General features: G+C 37.9%; 1 protein-coding gene and 1 pseudogene across 1 annotated transcript; both read left to right on the top strand.

Annotated features, from left to right (window-relative positions):
* Window positions 1-8,988: 8,988 nt before the first annotated feature.
* On the top strand, window positions 8,989-12,748 carry LOC107863596 (RAP domain-containing protein, chloroplastic). Its single transcript, XM_016709592.2, has 3 exons — window positions 8,989-11,223; window positions 11,359-11,441; window positions 12,427-12,748. Exons 1-3 carry the CDS (start codon window positions 9,333-9,335, stop codon window positions 12,532-12,534), a joined length of 2,082 nt encoding a protein of 693 aa, XP_016565078.1. The 5' UTR covers window positions 8,989-9,332; the 3' UTR covers window positions 12,535-12,748.
* Window positions 12,749-14,168: 1,420 nt separating this feature from the next.
* On the top strand, window positions 14,169-25,228 carry LOC107865259 (annotated as a pseudogene).
* Window positions 25,229-26,257: the final 1,029 nt, after the last annotated feature.

Here is a 26,257-nt window from a genome sequence, read left to right as displayed (position 1 = left end):
TTTGTGTATGTGCATTGATTACCACCAACTGAATAAAGTCACCATAAAAAATAAGTACCCCCTTCCGAAAATAGATGATTTGTTTGACCAATTGTAAGGTGCAAGTTATTTCTCAAAGATAGACCTTCGTTCCGGCTATCATCAACTCAAAGTTAGGGAGTGTGACATCCCAAAAACAACTTTCCAAACACGTTATGGCCATTTTGAGTTTCTTGTTATGTCTTTCGGGTTAACTAACGCCCCAGCAACTTTCATGGACCTCATGAATCGAGTGTTCAGACCATATCTGGATATGTTTGTCATAGTGTTTATTGATGATATACTGGTGTACTCCCGTAGTAAGGATGAACATTCTGATCATCTCCGAACTATCTTGCAAACCCTTAGAGATCACAAGTTGTTTACCAAGTTTAGTAGTGTGAGTTTTGGCTAAGGTCAGTTACTTTTCTGGGTCATATCATTTCTTTCGAGGGTATTAGAGTTGATCCTTAAAAGACCTAAGCTGTTAGAAATTAGCCTTGACCTATTTCTCTGACTGATATCCAAAGTTTCTTAGGTTTAGCTGGCTATTACCGCTATTTTGTTGAGGGTTTCTCCTCTATAGCTTATCCTATGACTCGGTTGACCCAAAAGAACATGAAGTTCTTGTGGTCCAAATCTTGTAAGAAGAGTTTTCAGGAGTTGAAGACTGGACGCACTTCAGCCCCTGTTTTGACTTTACCTGATGTTGTTGATGGTTTTGTGGTGTACTGTGATGCTTTGAGAGTTGGGTTGGGTTGTGTATTGATACAAAAGGTTAAGGTGATAGTTATGCTTCTAGACAGTTGAAACCCCATGAGAAAAATTACCCCACTCATGACCTTAAGTTAGCTGTTGTTGTGTTTGCTTTGAAAATTTGGAGACACTATTTGTATGGTGTCCATGTTGATGTTTTCACTGATCATAAGAGTCTGCAGTATGTGTTTACCCAGAGAGAATTGAATCTTAGGTAAAGACGATGGTTAGAATTGTTAAAGAACTATGATATGAGTGTGTTGTACCATCCGGGCAAGGCCAATGTTGTGGCGGATGCCCTCAGTAAAGTGTCCATGGGTAGTGTTTCGCATATGGTAGAAGGTAAGAAAGAGTTGGCTCGTGATGTACATCGTTTGGATAGATTGGGGGTTAGGTTGTTTGACTCTGTAGAAGGTAGTATAGGGGTTTAGAGTAGTTCCGAATCCTCCTTGGTTTTGGAAGTGAAGGAAAAGCAATACTTAGATGCTAGTTTGGTCAGACTGAAGGAGTCAGTCAAGGACCAAAAAATAGAGGTTTTCTCGCAAAGGGGAGATGGTGTGTTGAGATTGTAGGGTAGATTATGTGTCCCGAATGTTGATGATCTGAGTCAGAGGATTATGGCTGAAGCGCATGGGGCGTGATATTCTATTCATCCTGGTGCCACCAAGATGTACCGAGATTTGTGGGAAATCTATTGGTGGAGTGGTATGTAAAATGATATAGCAGCGTTTGTAGCTAAGTGTACAACATGCCAATAGGTTAAGGTTGAACACCAAAGACCTGGTGGTATGATGCAAGAGTTTAGTATTCCCACTTGGAAGTGGGAAGAGATAAATATGGTCTTCGTGATTGGTTTACCTCCTTCCCGACGCCATCATGATTCCATTTGTGTTGTGGTTGATAGGTTGGCTAAGTCTGCTCATTTCTTGCCTGTTCATACTTCATATACTGCTGAGGATTACACTAGATTATATATCCGAGAGCTAGTCAAACTGCATGGAGTTCCCTTGTCTATTATTTTGGATAGGGGTACTCAGTTCACTTCGCGATTTTGGAAAGCTTTTCAGAAGGGTCTTGGTACCCAAGTGCTTTTGAGTTCTGCTTTTCATCTGCAGACCGATGGTCAGGCTGAGCGGACTATCCAGACCTTAGAGGATATCTTGAGAGCTTGTGCACTTGACTTTAAGGGAAGTTGGGATGATCACTTACCGTTGATAGAGTTTGCTTACAATAGCAGTTTCCACTCTGGTATTGGCATGGCTCCGTTTGAAACCTTATATGAGAGGAAGTGTAGATCACCCATAGGTTGGTTCGAGGTGGGTGAAGCAGTTGTGAGTGGTCCTGATTTGGTTTTTGAGGCTATGGAAAAAGTTAAGTTGATTAGGGAAAGGTTGAAAACTACGCAGAGTCGTCAGAAGTCATATGCGGATGTTAGAAGGAGAGACCTTGAGTTTGAAGTTGGAGACCTAGTGTATCTAAAAATTTCACCCATGAGGGGGGTGAAGAGATTGGAAAAGAAGGGGAAGCTTAGTCCCCGTTATGTTGGTCCTTACAAAATTCTTAGTCGTGTTAGTAAGGTAGCTTATGAGGTCGAGTTGCCTTCTGAGTTGTCGTCTGTTCATCAAATATTCCATGTCTCCATGCTTAGAAAGCATATTAGCAATGTTGTGGTAGTGGATTCCTCTGTGAGTGCTGACATTCAAGAAAATCTTTCTTTTGATGAGATTCCTGTTGAAATTCTTGATATCAGTGTCCGAAGACTAAGGAACAAAGAAGTTCCCTTGATCAAGGTGTTGTGGCGAAACCAATCTGTTGAGGGTGCAGCTTGGGAAGCTGAGGCGGATAAGCGATCCAAGTACCCGTACCTATTTTCTGCAAACTCCGATCAAGCCAAAGGTACCGTTCTTTCCTAAATCATGTACTGTTGATAAAAGTTGCAGCAATTCAGCTGTCATTTATTATGTGTTCAGCTGTAGTTTCTTGAATTTATGCATTCTATGTCGCATTCGGAGTGAGAAACGATGTGGTGATGAGTCTAACGAATGATCAGCTGTATGCTTTATTCCCTATCTAATCTTGGCATTTCTAGCGTCATTCGAGGATGAATGTTTCCAAGGGGGGGATGATATAATACCCCGGGAAATTTTTCGATGAAATTTTGTGCGTAAACGTGTTGGGTTCTATCTTCTAGAATGAATTATAAATTTTTCCATGAGGAATGTCTTAGATTATGACCCACCATTGCGTAGAGTATCGAATAATCTTTCCAAAGATATGTGGATAATCCAAAACGGACACCCGAGCGACGAGTTATGAACATTCTAATCGAACTGTGAATAGTAGTGAACAGTAAAACGTGCAGGAAAAAGTACTGAGGCCTGGCGTATTTTTGCTCCAACTTTAAATGATCATAACTCCTTGTACATAATGATCTGATTGATCTACTATATATCAACAGAAAGATCTGCGAGTCCTCTTTCTAATGAAATTGGTTTCATCCAATTTGTCTATCGAAGCAAAAAGTTATGGTCGATCTACTTCAGCCTATCAAAAGCAAATTTTTGGGTCAATTTCAAACGATCATAACTCCTCGTACACAATGATCTGGGTGACCTACTATATATCAATGGAAATATATGAGAGTCCTCTTTCTAATAATATTAATTTCATCCAATTTGAATATCGTAGTAAAACGTTATGGTTGATCTACTTCAGACTATCAAAACAGTCCACCAAAGGATAGATTCGAGAATTATTTGATTTTTAGGGGCGTTTTGGTCATTCTCCCTCACCCAAAATCCATCCAAACCCTGTATTAAAGCCTATTAGAAGAATTATATGTTATATTTCATCAAATTCCCTCAAAAAGAAAACCCTAAGCTCCTACATCCAACTTCAAGAACCTCCAAAGTTCACCATTAATTCTGCAAATTTATTCAAGATTCCAAGTTCCTAGTTCAAGAAATCCAAGAACCATCATTGAAAGGTACGATTAACATCTCAAAAATGAGTATTGATCTAAAGTTCATCATTCAAGGTATGTGGGGTTTTTCAACAAGAACTCTCTTTCGTTCTTGTGCCCAAAAGTAATTTTCTTTACAAAGGCATGATTTTTATTTGATTTTTACGAATTTGAAGCATGAACCCATATCTTATGATGATTATTATAAAATTTTGATGTTTATGACTTTGAAAGATGAATTTACATGTGTGGAGCTATAAAGCATGAATCTTGAACGATATTTATCATGATTTTGATATTTGGATCGTGAATCCCCATTGGAAATTGTGTTTTTTTGAGAAAATGTGTGTTATAAGCACGTTGATATTGAGTATTTGAGATATTTTGAATGTTTGGACCTTTTGGTCTTAATGGAATTGTTTTGAACTCGAGTGTGAAAGAAATCCACAACGTGGTTGATTTTGATAGATGGGAAGCATGATAGCTCCCGATGTATATTTATATATTACTGAAATTATTTTGTTGTGGATTGCCTTTGAAAAGATCTGAGCTAAGTCTGAGAGAAATCTTTAGCATCGAGTGGGAGGTATAAAGCGACCTTACTTTCCTAGAACTATGTGCCCCCGTAGGAGTGAGCCTGCGGCTGATTTTTATAGTTATCACTAGTTTGTGTGGATTTGATATCGATAGTCCTACTCCGATGGCAAGGATAGGACGGCTCTCCCCAAGATGGGTTGTACGTTGGACTCCATTTAGCTCACATGGTTTATGTCAGTTATAGGATCTCCCAGTGTGTGTGTGTGTTTCCTTGTGTCTATGGTGAATGATGAAGTGATTTAAAAGTGGAATTGTGAAAGTTATTCTTTCGAAAGATTTAAATGATATTTACATTATGAGAATTGATATTCTTGATGAACTGAAAATGATTGACAAATTATATGCTGACTCACATGTGTTATTGTACTTATTTTATCCTCTCATGATTATGATGATTTTCTTCGGGTTATGTGAGTCTTTCATACATCCTGCATATTTCTTATAAATATTTATGATGATGATAATACAACTTCATATACCTCCATATACTCGGTTTCTTTCCATGGTACTGACCCACATCTTCGAATGTGGGTTGTATTTTCTCGGAATTTAGGTTCAGGTGCTCAGTTCCAGGTTCGACAATGATTCTTCGGGCACACTGTTCTACATACTCTGTTGTGGTGAGTCCTCATGTTCCGAGGACGTGATGTCTGATGTTAGTTTCACGAAATTATTTACATTTGATAACTGAGTATGAGTTAGTTGGGGTATGTCTCAATGGCTCGCTGGTTTTATTGATTTTCTTAGAGGCTTGTCAGACTAGTATAGATATTGAGAGTTGACTAATAAGTCGTATCTTGTTATCTTTCTGAAATTCCTTTATTCTTGGATGATGATTATTTTGTTGATATTTGAGAGTTATTTATGGAAACCCCGTTGATTTGTGTTGAACTGAATGAAAATGGATCAAGGGGTTAGCTTGGGGCTACTCATAGCCTCAAGCACCGTGTGACGCTTCAGGACCCATTTTTCGGGGCGTTACATGTGGACTTGGGTATATTGGTTAATGTGTTGATATTTATGAAATAGTTAGACATTGTTAAGTTACGACTTCTAGTATTGTTTTTGCTATCTTATTATATGGTTAGGATTCACCCAACCCTTGTGATTGATGTGGTAATTGTGATGGGTTATCGGGGCGACCTCTGGTTCATGTGGGCTTGAGGTGCCCATACGACAGGGCCTGGTTTTGGGGTGTGTCAAAATAGACATTAATGACATGATTGCTTCAGCTGCTTCAATTATAATTTTACTATATCACCCATAATTAATTATTATATGTCATCTAAGTATTAAAAATTAATAATATTTAATAAAAAATAAAATATTAACTCTTAATTTTCTAAATTAACTTGACGTCTTATATAGGACCACTTAAATTTTTTCCATACGTATTTTTATAATAATTTTACTATGTCACTTCTAATTAGTAGAATATAAGAAAAAAAACCCTAAAAATGGTGCATGCAAAGATCCTAAAGTTTTGACTAATTTTCGTCCGTTATGGCTATTACTAGGAGGAATCTCCAAAGTTGAATAACAGATGGGAGAGCAAGGTGAATTCAGCAGCTCCAAAATATGTTGATTTATTGAAGAATAAGACATACGTGTATGAAACTACTAGGGTTCCTCCAAAAGCCATCATAATGATTCCTAGGGAACCAAGTGTTACATGGAAATCCTCAAAAGTGAAGAGTTTGATAATATATGAGAACTTACAGTATGAAATCATTGGTAAGTTCTCATATGGAAAACCTGTTATTACTGAACTACGAAAATCCATTCTAGTTCAATGTAGAATAAAAGGAGATTGTACAAAAGGGGTGATGGATACAAGACACATTTTGATAAGATTGAATCAGCTGAAAGACTATGTTCAATTATTATCAACCACTGCTTATTCCATTAAGGCCAAAAACATGTTTTGGTAGATGTGAACACTCAAATAACATCCCTGGTTTGAACCAGATATTGAAACTACAGTAGGCAATGCATGGATTTCAATGTCTGACTTACCACCAAACCATTTTGCTAAGGAAGCTATCTTCTCTATTGCATCTGCAGTAGGAAACCCATTAATGGTAGACATGGCTACAAAGAATCACACGAGGCCAAGTTATGCAAGAGTGAAGATTGAGGCGGCCTTCATTGCTAAGTTACCTCATAGGGTAAAAATCAATGAATAAGATGATAGAACAGGGGAAATAAAGTCCAAGTGGATTCAAATTTAATATGTTCATAATCCTAAATACTGTAAGGAGTGTTGTTTACAAGGATACGATGAGAAATTTTGCTGGAATATTCATCCTGAGATATATGATAAGTTACAAAGGCAAAGAGATAAAAATGATAGTATTAAAGAAGTTGAAAAGAAGCTGAAGAAAGTGGTGAGAAGTGCAGTAGCTGATAGCAACAAATATCAATGGTTATAAAGAAGAAAGAAGTATAGAAGTGACAAATATAGTCATATAGTTGGAGAAGTGGATGAAGAGACAGAGGAAATTGAGACATAAAATGCTTTTAATGTCTTAAATCAAGAAAAGAATGAACTACAGGAAATACCAGCAATGAACTACAAGAAATACCAGCAATAATCATAGGAAGGCAAGTACAAAGGATTGAGCGAATAAGAGTTTTGGTGAATTAGAAGAAAAAGTAGCAGAAGAGAAACAATCCAACAAAGAGTGTAATATGGAACAATGTCAGGTGGACAACATTAGTAGAGAGAATAAACAACATGGAGAAAAATCAACAAAACAAAGCAAGGATAATGAAAAGCATAAGTCACATGTTCAGCAGAAAAGGCAAGATGGAGAAGAGTCTCAGAATAAGGCAAAAATGTTAGTGGTGTTAGACAATGAGAAAGTTGAGATGCAAGATATGGTACTAAAGGGTATTTTACCTTTAGCAATTGAAGTAGGAAACATGTTGGAAATTGTGAATAGCAAGAATGAAGACTTGGATACTGAAGAATTGGTTGATAATATTGATAAGGTTATAGTTAAAGGAAACCTGTCTCCAAAGCAAATTAAGTCATTAAAATCTAGGCATGGAAAGTAGCATAGGAAAGGCAGAAATACAAGAGCAAGCACAGTGCAGACAATTAGTCACATGTCAAAATCTGCATCAAAATAAATGCTTTAATTTAGAATATCAGATCTGTTAATACACAGAAAGCATTCACAAGACTAATAACAATGCATAGGAGATATCAATTTGGTTTCATTGGACTTATGGAACCATTCCAGGAAATCCATAACATTGATGATTATAATAGAAGACTGGGAATGCAACATGCAATTATTAATACTTCAGGTAAAATTTGAGATTTTATGGACTCAATAATGGAGTACAATATCATTAGTGATGAAGAACAACAACTCACATTAAAACTGGAAAATCAATATACAGGAGTAGTTGTTTTTGGTACACTGGTGTATGCAAAGTGTAATCAAAATGCGAGATTAGTTTTGTGGGAATTTATGGGAGAAACGACTAGTATGATATAAGAACCTTGGTTAGTGGGTAGTGACTTTAATGTGATAAGAAATCAGGAGGAGAAACGTGGAGGTTTACTAGTTACAGTAGATGACATAGAGGATTTTAGGAAAAAGGGAAAGCCTCCAAACATGGTGATGAAGCTGGATATAATGAAAGCATATGACAGAGTAGAGTGGCTATTTCTTACACCCATACACTGGAGAAATCAGCTGAGAAATTACTAAGGAAAGCATCAAATCAGGGACAAACCACAAGATTAAGCAACATACATCAAAAGAAAAGAGGGTTCTTACTCATATAAGTTGGAAGAAGCTTCAATCCAACACAACCAAGGCACGGTGTTAAGCACCCACAACTAAAGTAGAACAAATTGATGATTCTCTAAAACTAACATTATGAAAGAGGCGGAAATGAGTGGAGCTTAACACTAAGCTCAGATTTAGAAACCCTACTCACTATATATGTTGTTTATTTTTGGGTCGGGTCAGTCATTGGATCAGTCCGTTTCTTTCATATTTTAGCAGTTTTTGTTGTTGGATTTTTTTGGATGGGTTGGTCTATCTTTGTGTGGATTTTAAATTGATTGATAAATAAAATTACAAATTAAACCAAAAAAAAAGAATATAAGAAAAATTATTATAAATTAAGATAATTTAAATTTTAAATTATTTAAAAAATATAATTGACTATCAATGTCACAGAAATTTGAACAAAGAGAATAACCTATATTATTTGAAAATTATATAAAAAATATTAAAAATTACAATAGTTAACAGCTTAAAATTTCTAAACATATATTAAAAATGTGATTAATTATCTAAATTTTATTTGTGTCACATAAACTGAGGTCAAAAAATAATTTATATTGAGTTCGTGCCCTCGATATCTAGTTTTTTCTATACATATAAAAAAAGAATAATTTTGTAGAATTTTTATTACTAGGTACAAAAGAAGAAAACCACTCAAAAAGAGTAACATTTATGTAGTTTATCCTGAATGACTGGATTGTTACAACATGTGGGTTGTGGTGCAATAGATGAGTTGTTTCACCCTTAATCAAAGGTTGAAGAACCACTTTAATGGGCCATACAATGTGTGATTTGAATTAGTCGGTGCTTAAATACGGATACCGGAGTCCTAACACCCGATGAAAAGCAAAAAAAATAAAAAAATGACTGGATTGTTTATTTGGCCCAAATGGTGATTGGTTTCAGTCCGCCAACATCAAATGACAGCGTATTAATGGATTATCTTCTTCGGCCTTGGCGATTGAAGCACCACCACTCTTCCAACTCACCTCTCAAATCATTCTGTAGGTTCCCTCTCTCTCTCTCTCCCTCATATTTGGAGTCTAAAGTGAGATTGTTGCTTTGTGTTTGTTCCAACTACGTAAAGAGGGTTTCATACTTGTTTGCAATTTTTACAAGTGGGTTTGCACTTCCATTTGATTTTTTTACTTTAAAAATTTGATGGTGTGGTAAGTAGGATAAAAATTATCATGGAAACAGCTGCTGTTAACACATTCCCTAGCTTCCATATACCTCCTTCCTTTATCACAATGAAAAAGTGCTTGCTTTTTTATCCTGTAAAGGCTCCATTTTTAACTAGTAATCCAAGAATTAAGTTATCCACCAAATTTCATATTCTATTACACAAGACTTGTTGCTTAGCTCCTTCGAGAAGTCACAATTCCATGGGAACTACGACTTTGGCTGATGAAGAAGAAGAAGAAGAAGAAGATGGTGGTTCTAGTAATGGTAAAAATCAAGTGGGCGAGGATCCCGCCAACGTGGACTGGGAAGCAAAGTTCCTCAGAAAGATGAACTCATCTGGAGATGTTTTACCTGAGAAGAAGAAAAAGAAAATAAAATCTAGATTGCTTAAGAATACCGAAACAATGGACTGGTGTATGAATGCTAGGAATGTTGCTCTTAAGTCTATTGAAGCAAGAGGATTGACTCCTGTTAGAAAGAGTATGATTAGTGGTTATAAAGATACCAAAAAAAAGAAGAAGAAAATCAAATCCAAGGTTGATAAAAAGAAAAACATAGATGAAGAAATTGATGGGGACTCGGAATTCGACTCTGATGATGAAGATTTGGATTTGGATGTTGAAGTTCCTCTAGGCAATAAAGGTGATCTTAAAAGGATAGTAAGCATGTTTGCTGATGGTATGTTTGAGGGACAGAAAGCTAAAACCATGGAAACATTTGTCAAAAGGCTATCCGAGTTCGCGGGACCATCGGATCGTAAGAAAGAAATTAGCTTGAATAAAGAAATTGTTGAAGCAATGACAGCTGAAGAAGTGTTAGTAGTCACCGCTGAGACGGTCTCAGCTGTTGCGAAAGGGCTTAGTCCTTCGCCTCTTTCTCCGTTAAATATAGCTACATCATTGCATAGGATAGCGAAGAACATGGAGAAAGTTTCACTGACTAGGAGTAGAAGGTTGGCATTTGCTCGCCAAAGAGAGATGTGTATGCTTGTAAGCATTGCTATGACTGCTTTGCCTGATTGCTCAGCACAAGGTGTTTCAAATATTGCGTGGGCATTGTCAAAAGTTGGTGGTGAGCTTCTTTATTTGACGGAAATGGACAGAGTGGCAGAAGTAGCATCGGCTAAGGTTGATGCGCTTAATTCACAAAATGTTGCTAATATAGCTGGTGCGTTTGCGTCAATGCAGCACTCTGCTCCAGAACTATTTTCAAGATTAGCAAGAAGGGCCTCGGACATAATTCATACTTTTCAGCCTCAAGAGATTGTTCAAGTCTTGTGGGCTTTTGCTTCTCTATATGAGCAAGCTGGTCCCATGCTTGATGCACTTGATAATGTTTATAGTGATGTCAATCAATTCAAATGCAGCTTGAATGATGATAAATTACCTTATGGTAAAGAAAGAACACCAAATGGTACTGCAGATGTTGAGTTTGGAGAAATTAACTATCCCGTGCTAAGTTTTAATAGAGATCAGCTAGGGAATATATCATGGTCTTATGCTGTTCTTGGGCAGATGGATCGAGTTTTCTTCGCCAATGTATGGAACACTCTCAGCTTTTTTGAAGAGCAACGGATATCTGAGCAGTATAGAGAAGACATTATTTTTGCTTCCCAAGTTCATCTTGTGAACCAATGTCTCAAGCTAGAGTACTCACATCTTGACTTATCCCTGAAAGGTGAACTGGAGGAAAAAATTTCCAGTGCTGGAAAGACAAAACGGTTCAATCAGAAGGTTACTTCCTCATTTCAGAAGGAGGTTGCTCGCCTTCTTGTCAGCACTGGGCTAGATTGGGTAAGAGAATATGCCGTGGATGGTTATACTCTGGACGCAGCAGTCATTGACAAAAGAGTTGCTCTTGAGATAGACGGTCCTACTCATTTCTCTAGGAACTCAGGTGTTTATAGCTTCTGATTAATTCATTATCATCTACAGACCTGTTAGTATCATGATTTTCTTTATCATTAGTCTCCCAAAATATTAAAAAGTAATATTTTCTCAAATTGGTAATGACATTATTGCCTCCTTGTAGCATCCCCCTTGGGACATACAATGCTAAAGCGGAGATCTATCACTGCTGCTGGTTGGAAACTCTTATCTGTCCCTCATCAGGAAGTAAGTTTTGGCATATTTCACTTTTGATCAGTAATATCTGATTGTAGGTTGTTGGCATTCTTATCCTAGTAAAGCTGAATGAGAGACGTTTTTGTGAACTACTTCTAACCTTCTGCTTCCTGCCGCAAAAGAGGGAGAAAACTAGTGCAACATGGGAAACACTGAACGATTTCCATCCTACATTAGGTTCACTCACTCCCCTGGAATCAATGTTTTCCACCGTCATTCATCACTTAATTAGCAACTTAATGTCAAAGAATAATAGACAGACAAATTGATAAGTGTGACACAAACTAAGTGTGCAGGGAAAGGGTCTGGATTTAGCATTATATTTCACCCTCTTTCTTCACAAAAAAAGATCAACCAAGTGATACTATGATAGCAAGCCTCCATGTCTATTTTCCCGGTTTGTCCCCTGATTCCCTTCATATATCAGACGAACAGCTTTAAGAGTCAATTGGGGTGACCCTAGCTCGCTGATATCTATGTTTCGGACGTCTTATCTATTTTGAAGGGTGAGTAACTAGTGGCTACCTATGAGCTATTGCCGAAAGATCCATTTGCTAAGCATCAGACCATGCGAAGCTGCATGAACCCATGTCAAGTTGCTCCCCAGAAGTTCTGGGGTGTTATGCAAACTTAGAAAAATATATAAAAAAAAAAATCACAGCTATCTTTTTACGGGGAAAAGTTATTGAAATCATTCTCTTCTTGCAAGAGCTGTTTCGGTTTATGCATACTTCCCTTGGTGTTATTATTGATAGAAGGGTACTCCAATCAAACGAGGAAAACAATTCAGATTCCAGAGCAACTTCAATCGTTAGATGTTGGTCTGATGTTGTATTTACCTTCTTCCACACATTTAACAGTTTGTGAACATAGTCCATTGACTCATACTCAAGTATGCAAATCTTTTTGAGTGTAGACATAAAAAAAGGCAGATCACAATTTGACTAAGCGGTCCTTGTTGATTGTAACTTTGCAGTGGGAAGAGCTCAAAGGAGGGTTTGAGCAGTTAGAGCATCTCCGTGGCATTATCAAAGATCATTTTGAAGAAGGGGGCTTCAATGCGGAAATGGAAGATGGTCATTGAAATATAGAATATGAACCGATGGCTGTATTTGATTGTGCTTCAGTGATTCCTTCTTCGTCCCTGTCATATAGCAAATTTATAATTCTCTTACTTTATTAAGTGAAATGTCTTCAGAATTTTGAATTGTATCCTAATGTTACTTGGAATTTTGATAAGTAATATTGTAACCAACCTATATGAATGAGCTTAAACGAAGAAGTGGGTAGTTATGTAACCTCTCTAACTTGTTTAGGACCAAGGCGTAGTAGTAGTTGTTTTTGCCAAGCCATGAAGTTCCTGTGTTCTGAGATGATTTGGCTAAATATAAATGCAGCTATCTACTTAAGGTGTAAACGGGATGGCCAATTTAGGTACTCTCCAAGGTAACCCTTAGGTTGACTTTGGAAAGGCGGCTAACAAAGGTTTGGCCGCTATTCAAAAACAAAATAAGTCGGATAACTGTTGTGGCAAGACAAAAATGCAGAGAGCAAATAAGTCATAGTAAAATAAGCTGGAAATCTTGACAAAAGAATTTCGTTTAGCTTCAGGGATTGAGACAGATGCTATAATGTAGTTTCTTCCAGTGTGTATGTGTGAAATATTTTATCTGAACTGAACTGCTAGGCTTTTCCTTGGCCATTATCTGGGGATTCTTGAAGTGGTTCTCTAACTTGGATTACTTATGTGTATGGCTTAGTCAATGAAAGGAAAAGAAGATTAAAAAATGATGGATAGTAGTATTTGCTAGTTTCCTAATTACTCAGTTTCAATTGTTATTTTTAAATGAATCAAGAAGATACTCCTTCCGTTCCAAATTACTCGTCCCAAATTTTCTAATTTGATTTCTTATTTTACTTGACAATTTTTTATTTTTTTTTCATATTTTACCCTTTGCATGAATTATTTTTTCTTTAAATTAAAACGTAAACATTATTTAATAGGGATACTATGGTAAACTAGTCCTGTTATTAATTATTTTTCTTAATCAATATGTCCTCTCAATTTGAAATGGGTAATTTGAGACGGAAGGAATACTAGATTTGAATTGAATTAAACATATACCAATAATAATAAAGTGTGCGCTGCGCTATAATTAACCACGTGAGTGTAACTGAAAAAGACGTGTTGGGAAGTCCAAGAGCCTCGTACTCCCTTCTGTTTTCAGATCTCCTAGCTTACTATGGCTTTCCATTTTCCCATCATAATGCATTTCCAGCAATTCCAACGTTTTTAATTCAACTTATCAGGTAATTCTTCGTTTTTTTATTGGTGAGACTGGGCATGTTGTTGTTGTGTTGTGCTTTCTATGGATAAAATCGTAATGTTTTGTTGTTTATGGTTAAGCAACTCTCAGATGTGCATTGATCAAATTCTCCTTTTCCCAACTCGACCTAAATGTTTTTTACTTTCTCGTTACTGTAGTGGTGTTCAGATGTGCATGTTTATGATTCAACGTTCAAATATCTTATGCTGCTGTTTAAATCCGTTTAACTTTGCCTTTGGAGGATATTAAACTGTTCGATTAATCTTTATGTAAATCTAGTCTTTTCGCATCTATACATTCATTAGTTTATTGCTAGTGAGGTTGCATTTTCAAAAGAATAGGTCAATCTGCTATCTGAGTCGTTGAACATCTATTTTGTAGCTTCTAAGCTATGTTATCTCCGGATAAAGTTGGAAGGTCTTTCCGGAACAAAGACAAAGACGATAAAAAAGACGAGGAAAAAGTTGGAAGGTCTTTTTGAAACAAAGACAACAACAACAACAAACCCAGTGTATTCCCACATAGTGAGGTCTGGGGAGGATAAGGTGTACGCAATTCATACCTCTACCTCTAAAGAAGTAGAAAAGTTGTTTCCGATAGACCCCCGACTCGAGACACGAAATACTACACAAATACATAGTAAAGCATGGAACAAGATGACATAACATAAATACGATACCCACAAGTAATAGAAAACAGAGAAAAGTAAACAGATTCGTAATAAAGCATGAAACAAGGTATTATAATAAGAATAATACCCCTACCAAGTAATTCCCTACACTAGCGACCCAAACTGACCCTAGCCTTCTGCCCTAATTCACGTCCTCCAGATCTTTCTATCTTGGGTCATGTCCTCAGTGAGCTGTAACTGCTCCATGTTCCGCCTAATCACCTCTCCCCAGTACTTCTTCGGCCTACCCCTACCCCGCCTAAAATCATCCAAAGCTAGTCTCTCACACCTACGAACCGGGACATCCATGCCCCTCCTCATCACGTGTCCGAACTATCTTAATCGGACTTCCCGCATCTTATTCTCCACTGGAGTCACTCCAACCTTCTCCCTGATAGTCTCATTCCGAACTCTATCCCCCCTAGTCAGCCCACACATCCAACGCAACATCCGCATTTCCGCCACCTTCATTTTTATGAATGTGAGAGTTCTTAACTGGACAACACTTCGCTCCATACAACATGGCCGAACGGACTACCACCCTGTAGAATTAGCCTTTAAGCTTGGGCGACACCTTCTTATCACACAACACCTCCGAAGCGAGCTTCCACTTCATCCATCCTGCCCCAATACGGTGCGAGACATCCTCATCAATCTCACCGTTACCCTGAATCACGGCCCCGAGATACTTGAAACTATCCCTCTTACATACCACCTGTGATTTCAACTTTACTACCACCTCATTCTCCAGCCTCACGTCATTAAACTTGCATTCCAAATACTCTGTCTTACTCCTACTCAACCTGAACCCTTTAGACTCAAGAGTTTGTCTCCATACCTCTAATTTATCATTCACCCTTCCTCCGCGTCTCATCAATCAAAACTACATTATCTGCAAAAAGCATACACCAAGGCACCTCTCTTTGAATATGCCGAGTCAACACATCCATCACCAAAGCAAACAAAAAAGGACTAAGAGTAGATCCCTGATGCAATCCTGTCAAGACAGTGAAATGCTTTGAGTCTCCTCCCGTCGTCCTCACCTGAGTTTTAGCTCCATCATACATGTCCTTAATTGCTCTGATATATGCCACCGGGACACGATTTTGTCTTATGCCTTCTTCAAGTCGATAAACACCATGTACAGGTCCTTCTTCCTTTCCCTATACTGTTCCACCAGCCTCCGTACCAAGTGAATTGCCTCCGTCGTGAGCGGCCAGGCATAAATTCAAAATGGTTCTCCGAAATAGACACTATCCATCTCAGCCTCATGTCGACCACTCTCTCCCAAATCTTCATAGAGTGACTCAATAACTTAATACCCCTATAGTTATTGCAACTCTGAATATCACCCTTGTTCTTATAAAGAGGGATCATAGTACTCCACCTCCAAGCCATGGGCATTTTCGCCGTCTTGAAAATTTTGTTAAACAATTCAGTCAACCACATTAAACCAGCCTTGCCAGAAAACTTTCAAAAATCCACCGATATCTCATCAGGCCCCGTCGCCCTACCCCTTCGCATCCTGCGAACATCCTTTCTAACCTCCTCTACCTTAAAACGTCTACAATAACTAAAATTCCGACACTCCTCTGAGTGCTCCAGCGGATTTATTGAGAAAGTTAAGGACTTCATCGAAGATATTGGTGAGAAAATTGAAGGAAAAGTAGGACCTGGAAAACCAACTGCAGAAGTATCTGCAGTTCACATCCCTCACATCAATCTTAAAAAGGCTGAAATAATAGCAGAGGTGTTAGTGAAGAATCCAAACCCCATTCCAATCCCTCTCATCGACATAAATTACTTGATCGAGAGTGATGGAAGGAAATTGATGTCTGGATTGATCCCTGATGCTGGAACAATCCATGCGAATGGTTCAGAAACTGTCGAAATACCTATTAGTTTGGTTTATTATATGATGACATAAAAAACACGTATCGTGATATAAAGCCTGGAAACATCATTCCTTATAGGATCAAGGTAGACCTCATAGTTGATATACCTGTTTTTGGTAGGCCGACTCTATCTCTTGAGAAAAAGGGAGAGATTCTTGTACCTCACAAACCGGATATTGATCTTGAGAAGATCTATTTTAAGAAATTCTCTTTCGAAGAAACAATTGATGTTCTTAAATTGAGGTTAGAAAACAAGAATGACTTTGACCTGGCACTTAATGGACTTGATTATGATGTTTGGTTGTCTGATGTCAACATTGGTGGTGATGACCTCGAGAAATCTGCCAAGATTGGGAAAAATAGAATCAGCTACCTAGATCTTCCTATTACCTTCAGACCCAAGGACTTTGGTTCTGCTCTTTGGGACATGCTCTGTGTAAGAGGTACTGGCTACACAATGAAAGGTCATGTTAATGTGGAGACACTATTCGGAGTAATGAATTTACCTATCAGCAAGGAGGGAGGCACAACCCATCTCAAGAAGAAGAAAGAAGATCAGGGAGATGATGACGATGACGATGAGGTTTGTTAGGTTTTTTCGGCTTTAGAGATTTTGTCTTCACCTTTCGTTCAACTCTCTATTTGTTTGAATACTTCTGTTTTACTTTTTGATGATTTGGACTAAAAGATTTAACACATCTATCATATCCTAAGCACTCTAATCTTGGGTCTCATTGTTTCTCTCTTTATCTAATTACATATATATATATATATATACTTCTCTTCTAATCGAATATACATTCTGTTGGAAGAAAAACGAATAGCAACTGTCTTCGAATATGTGTTTATCTTTTTTACATGTGAAAGAAAGGTGAAGTATAAATAAACTTATATTACAAATCATTGCTACCCTTCTGCCCCTGATCTTACCATGTCGTATCATGGGTGTGGGGCTCATAATGTTTGTGTAGGGACCCCTCGTTGTATTGGATTGCACTTTGCAATTATCATTATGTTTTCATCAATATAATTGGTTCCCGATGATAATCTGACCACCTCAGTAGTTAAAAATGAAGACACAGAAAATCTCAAGATGTATGGTAACGCCTAAGCTACACCTTTACTTTGAAGATTATGTTGTCGCTGCCAAATATAGTAACCTAATAAAGGTTGGGGTCAAATTCCAAGGGAACATGTGGAATTGTAGCTCTCAGCTGTTGTAATCAACAGACAGAACTGGAAAAGTAAATGGGGGGATTTGAGTAGCAATATCGAACAAGTGGCGAATATCAACTTCGGTTGTAATCAATCGTAGGTGAACACTTGAATTGTGTTCCCCTTGACTTCTCAACTCCGTAGGCTTATCGTGCTTTATTGAACCAACCTAATACCTTGCATGTAGAATCTAATAAGTTATATACCATTTACAGTCTTTTGGACGAGTAGATGATTTCACCCTTTACCTTTTTTGTCTCAGGATGCCGCCTTACTAACCTTTATATTCATCCCAGTTTACTATTTACCTTTTGAGTCTCTAGTTATTATATGAAAGCTAACCATCTTACTTAGATAATTTCTAGTAGCGTGGATCGACAACTAAACTTCAAATTACTTTGTAATTATCTTTTCCTAGTCGCTACTCCTCTTTTGGAGTAAGTAGAAATAATCTAGTCGGGATCCTAACATTTGCAACCGCTAAGATAACTATTAAAGTGAAGATAATTCAATTCATGCATAGGTATTAGTTCAGAACAACAATAGCACTTTCCCTACTTCGTTAATCCACTAGGGTTTCCACAACCTTAGCTAAGAGTTTTTAGCCGCTTATGCTTTGAAGTAATCAATAACATTCATGACTGAAAGCATAAGATGAAATCACAATAATCACAAGTAAAAACCCAAAAGCATAACTGAATTAATCAATCGAAATCAATACAAAAAAATTCCAAGTCCAAAATCAAATCTTGCAATCAAAATATGTTTGTAAGTATCAAGAGTGCGTAACTTCTACTAAAAAACACGTAAGGGGTTTTTATAGTACATAAGAAAACCCTAAAATCAAGGCCCGAACAAAAAAAGACCAAAAAAGGTTGGTGACCACTTGTGCAGTCCACATGCAACCTGGCCTTGGGCGCATGTGGCACATGCGGCCTGAGGCTGGGCGCATATAGCAACCGCATGTGCTCAGACAAAAAATCCTGTAACTCTGCTCTCGGGATTTTTGACTTTTGACACATGCTTTTCCCACATATGGTCCACATGTGCTACATGTGGTTCACATGTCGCCATAGGTAGGTGCCGGAAGTTCTTCAGCTCTTTCACTCTCTAGATCTTCAATTCCAGCACTTACCTTAGTCTCATACAGACCACATTGCTATATGTGGTCCATATGTAGACATAGGTAAGTGCCATGCCTACCAACACTTGCAACCAAGCTTCAAATCTTACTTTCATATCATGCTTTGGTCACGTACAATCCAAAAAGTGTCACGAACACCTAAAATTTATCAAATAAGTAGCCAAAAACTCCATTTTTCATTTTTTTTCACGAACTTAGCATCCAAAACCTAGTTTCTTGCAAAACAGACTCAAAATGCACCATATCTAACAAAACAACCTAGGAAACTTGCATTTTTTCATAGTGTTAACCATCGAAAGTACTATATTTCTATAGCACATGAACGCCCTCAACTTAAAATATTTGTATGTCCTTAGACAACAAAACACAATAAAGCAAAACATGACGTTTAACTAGGAGATTCTGAGCTATTCAAGGCAGTTAATCAACATTTTAAGCTCAAATCACAAAAACCTCTCCTATCTCAATTTTTCAAAACCACTTTGTGTATAAACATGAAGTACAACAATGTGACACAATGGGATCAAGGTATGTCATTAAATTAGCAACAAACAACCGTGCATATATACAAGTTACACTACCCAAACACGTAGAGAACTAGCAATATGACACATGTACCCTCACAACAAAGATGTCCCACTCACTCATATGAAATAATGCATGTCAATGTAGGGACAGTCAAGAGACACTTAGACTTAGAAAAGAAGTTCCAATCAATTTATATCAAATACCATAAGCTTGCCTTTATTTTCTTTACCTTAGTTTACAGACTATCAAGTTAGGATCACTATAGGACTTTTCTCGACTTGTAATGTAGGTTTGGGGGGCTGGTATGGTACATATGTACATATCAAGTGACTAAGCCTCCTTGACACTGCAATAACCTTGGGGTCTTACTTATTAGCCAATTTTCTTTTTATTCCACCCTTCTTTATCTGTTTTTATTCTTTATTGCATATTCAGGTTGAGTGTGGACTTTTATTCTCTTTTTCACAATTCTTTTTTTCTTTCTTTTTCTTTTTCTTCTTTTTCTTTTGTTACCACACCCAGCCCTACTCACTTTTTCTCTTATTTACTTTTCTACATACCCACTTTACATCATACATCCCTATGATAACCGCCCTCAACTTATGCGATTTACCTGAGTTGAGGTGCACAATGTTCAAGAAGGAATGAACCAAAATAGGTTATTGCAACACAAATAGGAAGGTGACAGGTGAAACAAGAAAAATAGTCTATAAAGCTCAAAACAGGGATCAAGGGTTACTATTTCACATTGAGAAGGTCATTTAGGCTAAAAGTGGACTAAAATATAAAATGACCTATGATTCTTTCCTAACCGACTATCCTTCAGCCTAGATAAGACTAACCAGACAAGTTCTGAATTCAACACACAAAGGGAACTAAGTAGCATCTCACACACATGGCATAGAGTCACTATTACAAGTTACTACTTATCTGGTTCATGCAACTCTTAGCAAGTGATTATCATATTCCTAATCCTAATGCGATAAAAAGATCCATAATGTTCACACATATATATATTCACACGGTTCTAAAACACAATTTTAGGGGGGTATCATTTTTCTCAAAAACTAATAAAAGAACATGACAACTGCTCTAAATACTTAAAAATCTCTTAATTACAAAAATAAAACACAACACAATACAAAACAAAATACAATACGACATAAATTTTAATCTAAACATGCTTATTCTACAACTATACGAAAGAAGCACGACAACAAAAATCTATGGTGGCTATGGTATACCCTGCACCAACTAGAAATTATGCATTATCCTCAATGCACTAAAATAATATAAAACAAAAGGAATGAGGACATACCTGGGACGCACTAAGCGTTCGTGTCATGAGCATACCCAGATGGGGGCATATCAACTGGTAGAGGTGGTGGAGGTGGCAGTGCACTATAAAAAAATACACCCGCTGCTATCTCTGCAAGCCTCTACCTCTCAACAAATGTAGAATCCATCGAATTATGTTTGGCGTTTTTAATGGCTTGGTCATATGACATATCTAGATCCTGCAGGTCTCTCATGTGACCTCTCTTAGCCCCAACTACTAGGACCTCCTCCTTATCCTCCGTGAAAAAATCAAAATATTTGGGTGCGCGTGGGGGTAATATCTGAACCACTGGGGTATGATTGAAGGAATGGCTTCCACATGGCTCTCTGTTAGAAAGCATACCTCTGCTCGTAACATATCTATCTCCTCCTAAGCTAGATTCGATATCTCTATCTTTATAAATTGAGGTATAACTCATCTGTTAAACTTATCAAGATGTGCCTGCAAATCAACACGTAGCTTATACAGGGAAACACTTTGCACGACCTCTTATTTAAACTCTGCCATCTTGAATCTAGTCTGAACCCCTTAATGTATCTGCTCATAAAAAGTAGTCATCTCATTCTCAACAACCCACAATCGAGCATCAATGGCCCTCTGAATGTCCACTAAGCTTTACAAGAACTCTTGAGATATAGTAATCATACCTGTAATAAGAACTGTAGTGGATGGGCGAGTGGGCTCTGAAAATACAACAACTGGCTTTGAGGTCAAAGCCGGGGCTGATGAGGAAGTGGCTGGTGTCTCCTCGCCCTAAGTACTCAAGTCTAGGGACTCTGCTCCCGTATATCAAGAAACACTAACTCCCACATGGCCTCCATCTACATCACCAGACTCTGTGGAAACTAATGGACCCTCAATCTGGGCTCGCGGTATTGTGACAGGCTTACTATCTCTCCTGGAAAGGTATAGATATACCAGATCCTTCATACTCTTCATTTGTGTAGTGGTCGTCACACACTCTCTCTCATCTACTCCCTATATCTCAAGTACACCGGCCTCATCACATAATCTTTGAATCGGTTAAGAAAATTGCAAATTCGCCGTCTCCCCAAATGCTCTATCATGAATCTTATGCCAGAGTATGGCTGCAAAATCAACAACATACTCAACCATCATACTAGCAACTAGAGTTGCTCTCTCCCAAATCAACACATCATCTGAAGTAGTAGGGAATAGTTGATATCAAATGAGCAACCATCAAAATATGGCATCAAAGGTAAATGAACCCTTCTTTATCACACCATGACCCTCGATCCATGGGGTATCATCACCCAAAGGTAAAATATAGCTGGTTATCCACCTATCTATCTCAACTCTCTCTTATCTATGCTCAAACTCCCGTATACTGTGTCTATCACATGCGACTCTCAGTCTGTAGTTACACTTTATTGTGGATGTGGGAGTGATATAATCTAGAACAAAAATAACCCAATGAGTAGTCTCTGCTGAATGATTAACCCTGATCACTCTCACAAGGGTTTGATCAAGCTATGACTTCTCCATGTGTCTCATCAGGCCTGGAGATCTGTGCATCAAAAGAACTACTGTAGTATGGTATGATGCATAAAAATCTCGCACCATAATTGAGTTGTAAAAATCGAGTGGTCTAGTCATATACTCTAACTGATAATGATCAAAGAAAGCCCGTAACTGTGGTATTCGACTCAACCCAGATAGATTAATCCTTCGCCCCCCATAAATAAGCCTCTATGGCTTGCCGACCTCCTAAATTGCACTGTTTATATCATGTATAATTTGCATCTCCTCCATACACCGCCTCAGATTTTTCTCCTCAAGAGGTGCCTTCGAGGCATGTGTGAGAGTGGGACTCTGTCCCTGCTGTACCAATGTGCCCTCATCTGGAATGGGCATCTCATAGGAAACCTGCTATATATTATCTTCAGACTAGGGTACATTTGACTGGGTACATTTGACTGCTGTAGATGAATGATGGTACCCTCCTCAGATTGGGGTACTGTTAATAACTCCTCTTGTTCTGTAGCTCGGATGAATCTTGAAACCCTTCCTTAGATTGGGGGTCCTTAGCTACTCTCTATGGATCTATCTCAGAATCTGCCTCATCCTCATCATCATGATCCCTTGGTGGAGGAGAATATGGAGGTGATCTCCGTGCTAACTTTATTCTCGGTTGGGTTACACGTTTCAGTGTAATTTGGACAATCTGAGTAGCCTCAACCCGAGACCTAGGATGAGTAAAGAATGGTCATCTTCCCCATTGTGAATGCTTAGGCAGCGTTTGTCCCATAGTGTCCAATAAACTCATATCGACTACCTAGCGTATCTGTCCTCTAGTAACTCTGTGTGTCACCCTCTCTGCAGCATCTCTAAGTCGTGCTATTTGGTACTTCTCCACCGAACCACTAGGCTCGAGGGACTCATCCCGTTTCTTTAAGGTATCTACCTTCTTCTTCTTAGTAGCTTTTGGTGCTATATGTAACTCAAAAACTAGTCAATAGTTTCCAACAAAAATGAGGGACTATAAAAGTTGAAGAAAACTCAAAATTCAAAAAGTTAGAATTTTTCCTCAATTTTCACACTCCTATAACTTATTTGAAGTCCCAACAAGTCCAATATGCACACCTATATCAAGAATCATGATTTTCATTGCAAACTACATGTCCAAACTTTGGGATTACTCTACTTGTTCAAGTTCCACTTCTGCTTAGGGCCTACCTTTAGATTTTAATTCAAAACAAGGCCCCACACTAAGATTTTAGGCTACTTCAAGGCTCCTACATAAAAGCATAATAAATTCTATATATTTTTCATGAAAATACACATATCAACTTGTTTATTCAATAAATAAATCAATACATAACCATTAGGAGTAGAGAAAGTTACCTCTTTTATGATAATCTGAAAGTGAACAATAAAGGAATCAAGCAAAATCCAAGTTGAAACTTGTTTTTAGTTTGTTGGGACAAGTTGGTACCTTAAACAAGTTTCAATTTAGCCTTTATTTAAGTTTAGGATTAGTTTATGATTTGAGAGAAAAGTTTGAATTTAAAGAGAAAAATGAGGTTTTTAGGATTTAAATGAATTGGAATGAGGCTAAAAGTGTTTAAATATGGGGGGGGGGGGGGATTTAGGTCTTAATCATATATTGATAGGACCAAAATTTTAATTTAAATTTGGGCCCACATTTAAGCTACCTGCGGCACCCACATGCACCTTGCCACATGCAGCCTGCCACGGGGCGCATGTGACAGGGTGCACGTGGGCCAAAATCTTTGGCCCGCTTTCCTGCATTCTTGAATTGGTATATGGATGTGTTCCCAGCTACTTATGGTCCTGTAACTTGAGTTTACGGTCCTAAAAGTATGATTATGTACCAAAGCTCGCAACTTTTCATTCTCATCGTTAAAATTTTAATCGATTCAATGTAATGCTCACTTTACTCGACCCGTGTGGGACTCGTGACCATGATGGGTTGGTCACATAGTGCCCTTGACTAGAAATTGATGCATGTATCCATCTTACCATATAACTATTAACTTACAACAAAAAGATGAACACTAAAATAGTGGGTTGCCTTCCCTCAATGCTTGATTTAACATCACGGCACGATGTGGTTGTGTTGGTTACTCAGATACCCATAAGATTATCCTCCAAGGTTCATCAATATAGTCTATCACCGACACTACCCTCATGTCGGTTGGCTACTTTATTAATTTTTGGATGTTGAATGTGGCCTCCTCAACATTGACTCTAAACTTTAGCTCTTCCTTTTCTATGTCAACCATCGCTTTACCTGTGACCGTAAATGGTCTCTCCAATATGGTGGGCATCTCGGTGTCAACCTCACAGTCCAAAATAACAACGTCAGATGGAAAGATGAAGTTATCAACTCTCATAATCACATAAAATAAAATGCCCACAGGTTTCTTCACCGTGCGGTCTGCCATCAATAGATGCATTATAGTCAGTTCAGGATGGCTCAAGTTTGCTTGAATACAGTCAGTGACATCAAATTTATGATGGTTCCTAAGTCATATAAGGCTCTGAAAAATCGGGATGACCTAATAGTGTATGGTATAGTGAATGCTTTGGGATCACCATTTTTCTTGGCAGAGACCTAGTAGTGACTGCATTACAGTGGTTCAAGCTATCAACATCCTTAATCATAGCTCCTTTTTTCCTTGTAACCAATTGCTTTATAAACCTGGAATATCAAGGCATATGCTCCAATGCCTAAAAAAGAGGAATATTCAAGATCAACTCTTTCAGTATCTCAATGAATTTCTTGAATTTTCCTTCCTCTTATTTCTACTTCAATTACTGAGGAAATAGTGGGGGTGGTCTTGGAATTCATTTTATTTCCTGCTCAACAACTGAACCCTTACCTCCTTCCTTACCAACTTTATCATTATCATTTATTACCTTTTTTATTTCTATAACAGGTGTCTCATCAATAAAGGACTCATCACGCTTGGTGCTTCCGCAGCAGGTAATGAGGGGTCCACAGTAGTCATACCACTCCTTGTGGTAATGGAAAGAATATGATCATTGTTTTTCATATTTTGCATAGTGTTGCTCAAAAAGGTGCCTGGCTTCCTCTGGTTCAGTGTTGCTGACATCTGTTCGAACTGGTGCTCCAACTGATAGTGTATTCCATGGCTCTGGAACTGATGGTTAAGGCTCTGTAAAATATCTCAAACAAGCTCATCCCTGACATCCAGTGGTTGGGCACCATACTCAGCTTCTTCTTGAACCTAAACCATGCCTTGTACATAGATTTTGATTACAGCTGCCTGAAATTATAGATCTTTTCCTTAAGCTGCAACATCCTGGATGGAGGAAAGAACTGGTTCAAGAATTGCTTGTGCAACGTATTTCATGTAGTGATAGATCCTTTTGGCAGTTTCCTTAGCCATAACGATGCTTATCTTGTAAGTGAGAAGGGGAAAAATCTCAGTCTAAGCGCTTTCTAATTCACCACTGGAATGGTATATGAACTGCAGATCCTAGTGAAATTCACAAGGTGCATATTTGCATCATCTATAAGTAATCCCACAAATACAGTTTTCAAGTTTAGGAGCTGGACCGTTGCACTTGTTATGCCAAACTAAATTCTTGGAGGTAAAACAGGAGAGATAATAACTCCAGTCTTTACTGGCTCAATGTATCCTAGATCTTATTCATCATTTTCATACGTTTGCACATACTGATATACTGGGATCACTTGAGGACAGACTCCTCTAGCTTTGTTTTAATTTCTACCAAGTGTTGCTCGGTGGTCTGCTTTTTGTCTCTGCTCAGCTAGCTCTGCCTCCCTAGATATCCGTTAAGCTTCTTCTATTGCCCTCCTCTTATTAGTGGCTTGTTCTGAAGAACACCCATCTGCTGATCAGCAATATCCTAAACTCCTTTGGGAGGAGGAAGAGGCACATCATCACGAACCCCTTTAGAAATTTTATCTTTTTTTCGTTCCATCATCCTTATAGGTGTTTACAGGATCCTCTTTGGATTCAGATTCACTAGGAGTAAGGAATTGCCTCAAATCCGTATGTTAGGCATACACCAGTGTCTACCAACTAAAAATAACGACAAAAAGAAAAACCCGAAAACTACAAACAACTTTAATTCACAAGTCAATACCGTATTCCCGGACAATGGTGCCAAAAATTGGTAACACCCAAGCTACATATTCACTTTAAAGATTATA

The sequence above is a fragment of the Capsicum annuum genome, chromosome 3 (assembly GCF_002878395.1).
Source record: "Capsicum annuum cultivar UCD-10X-F1 chromosome 3, UCD10Xv1.1, whole genome shotgun sequence".
Classification (NCBI taxonomy): Eukaryota; Viridiplantae; Streptophyta; class Magnoliopsida; order Solanales; family Solanaceae; genus Capsicum; species Capsicum annuum.
The sequence above is the reverse complement of the archived record's forward strand: the minus strand, read 5'-3'. Positions and strand labels throughout refer to the sequence as shown.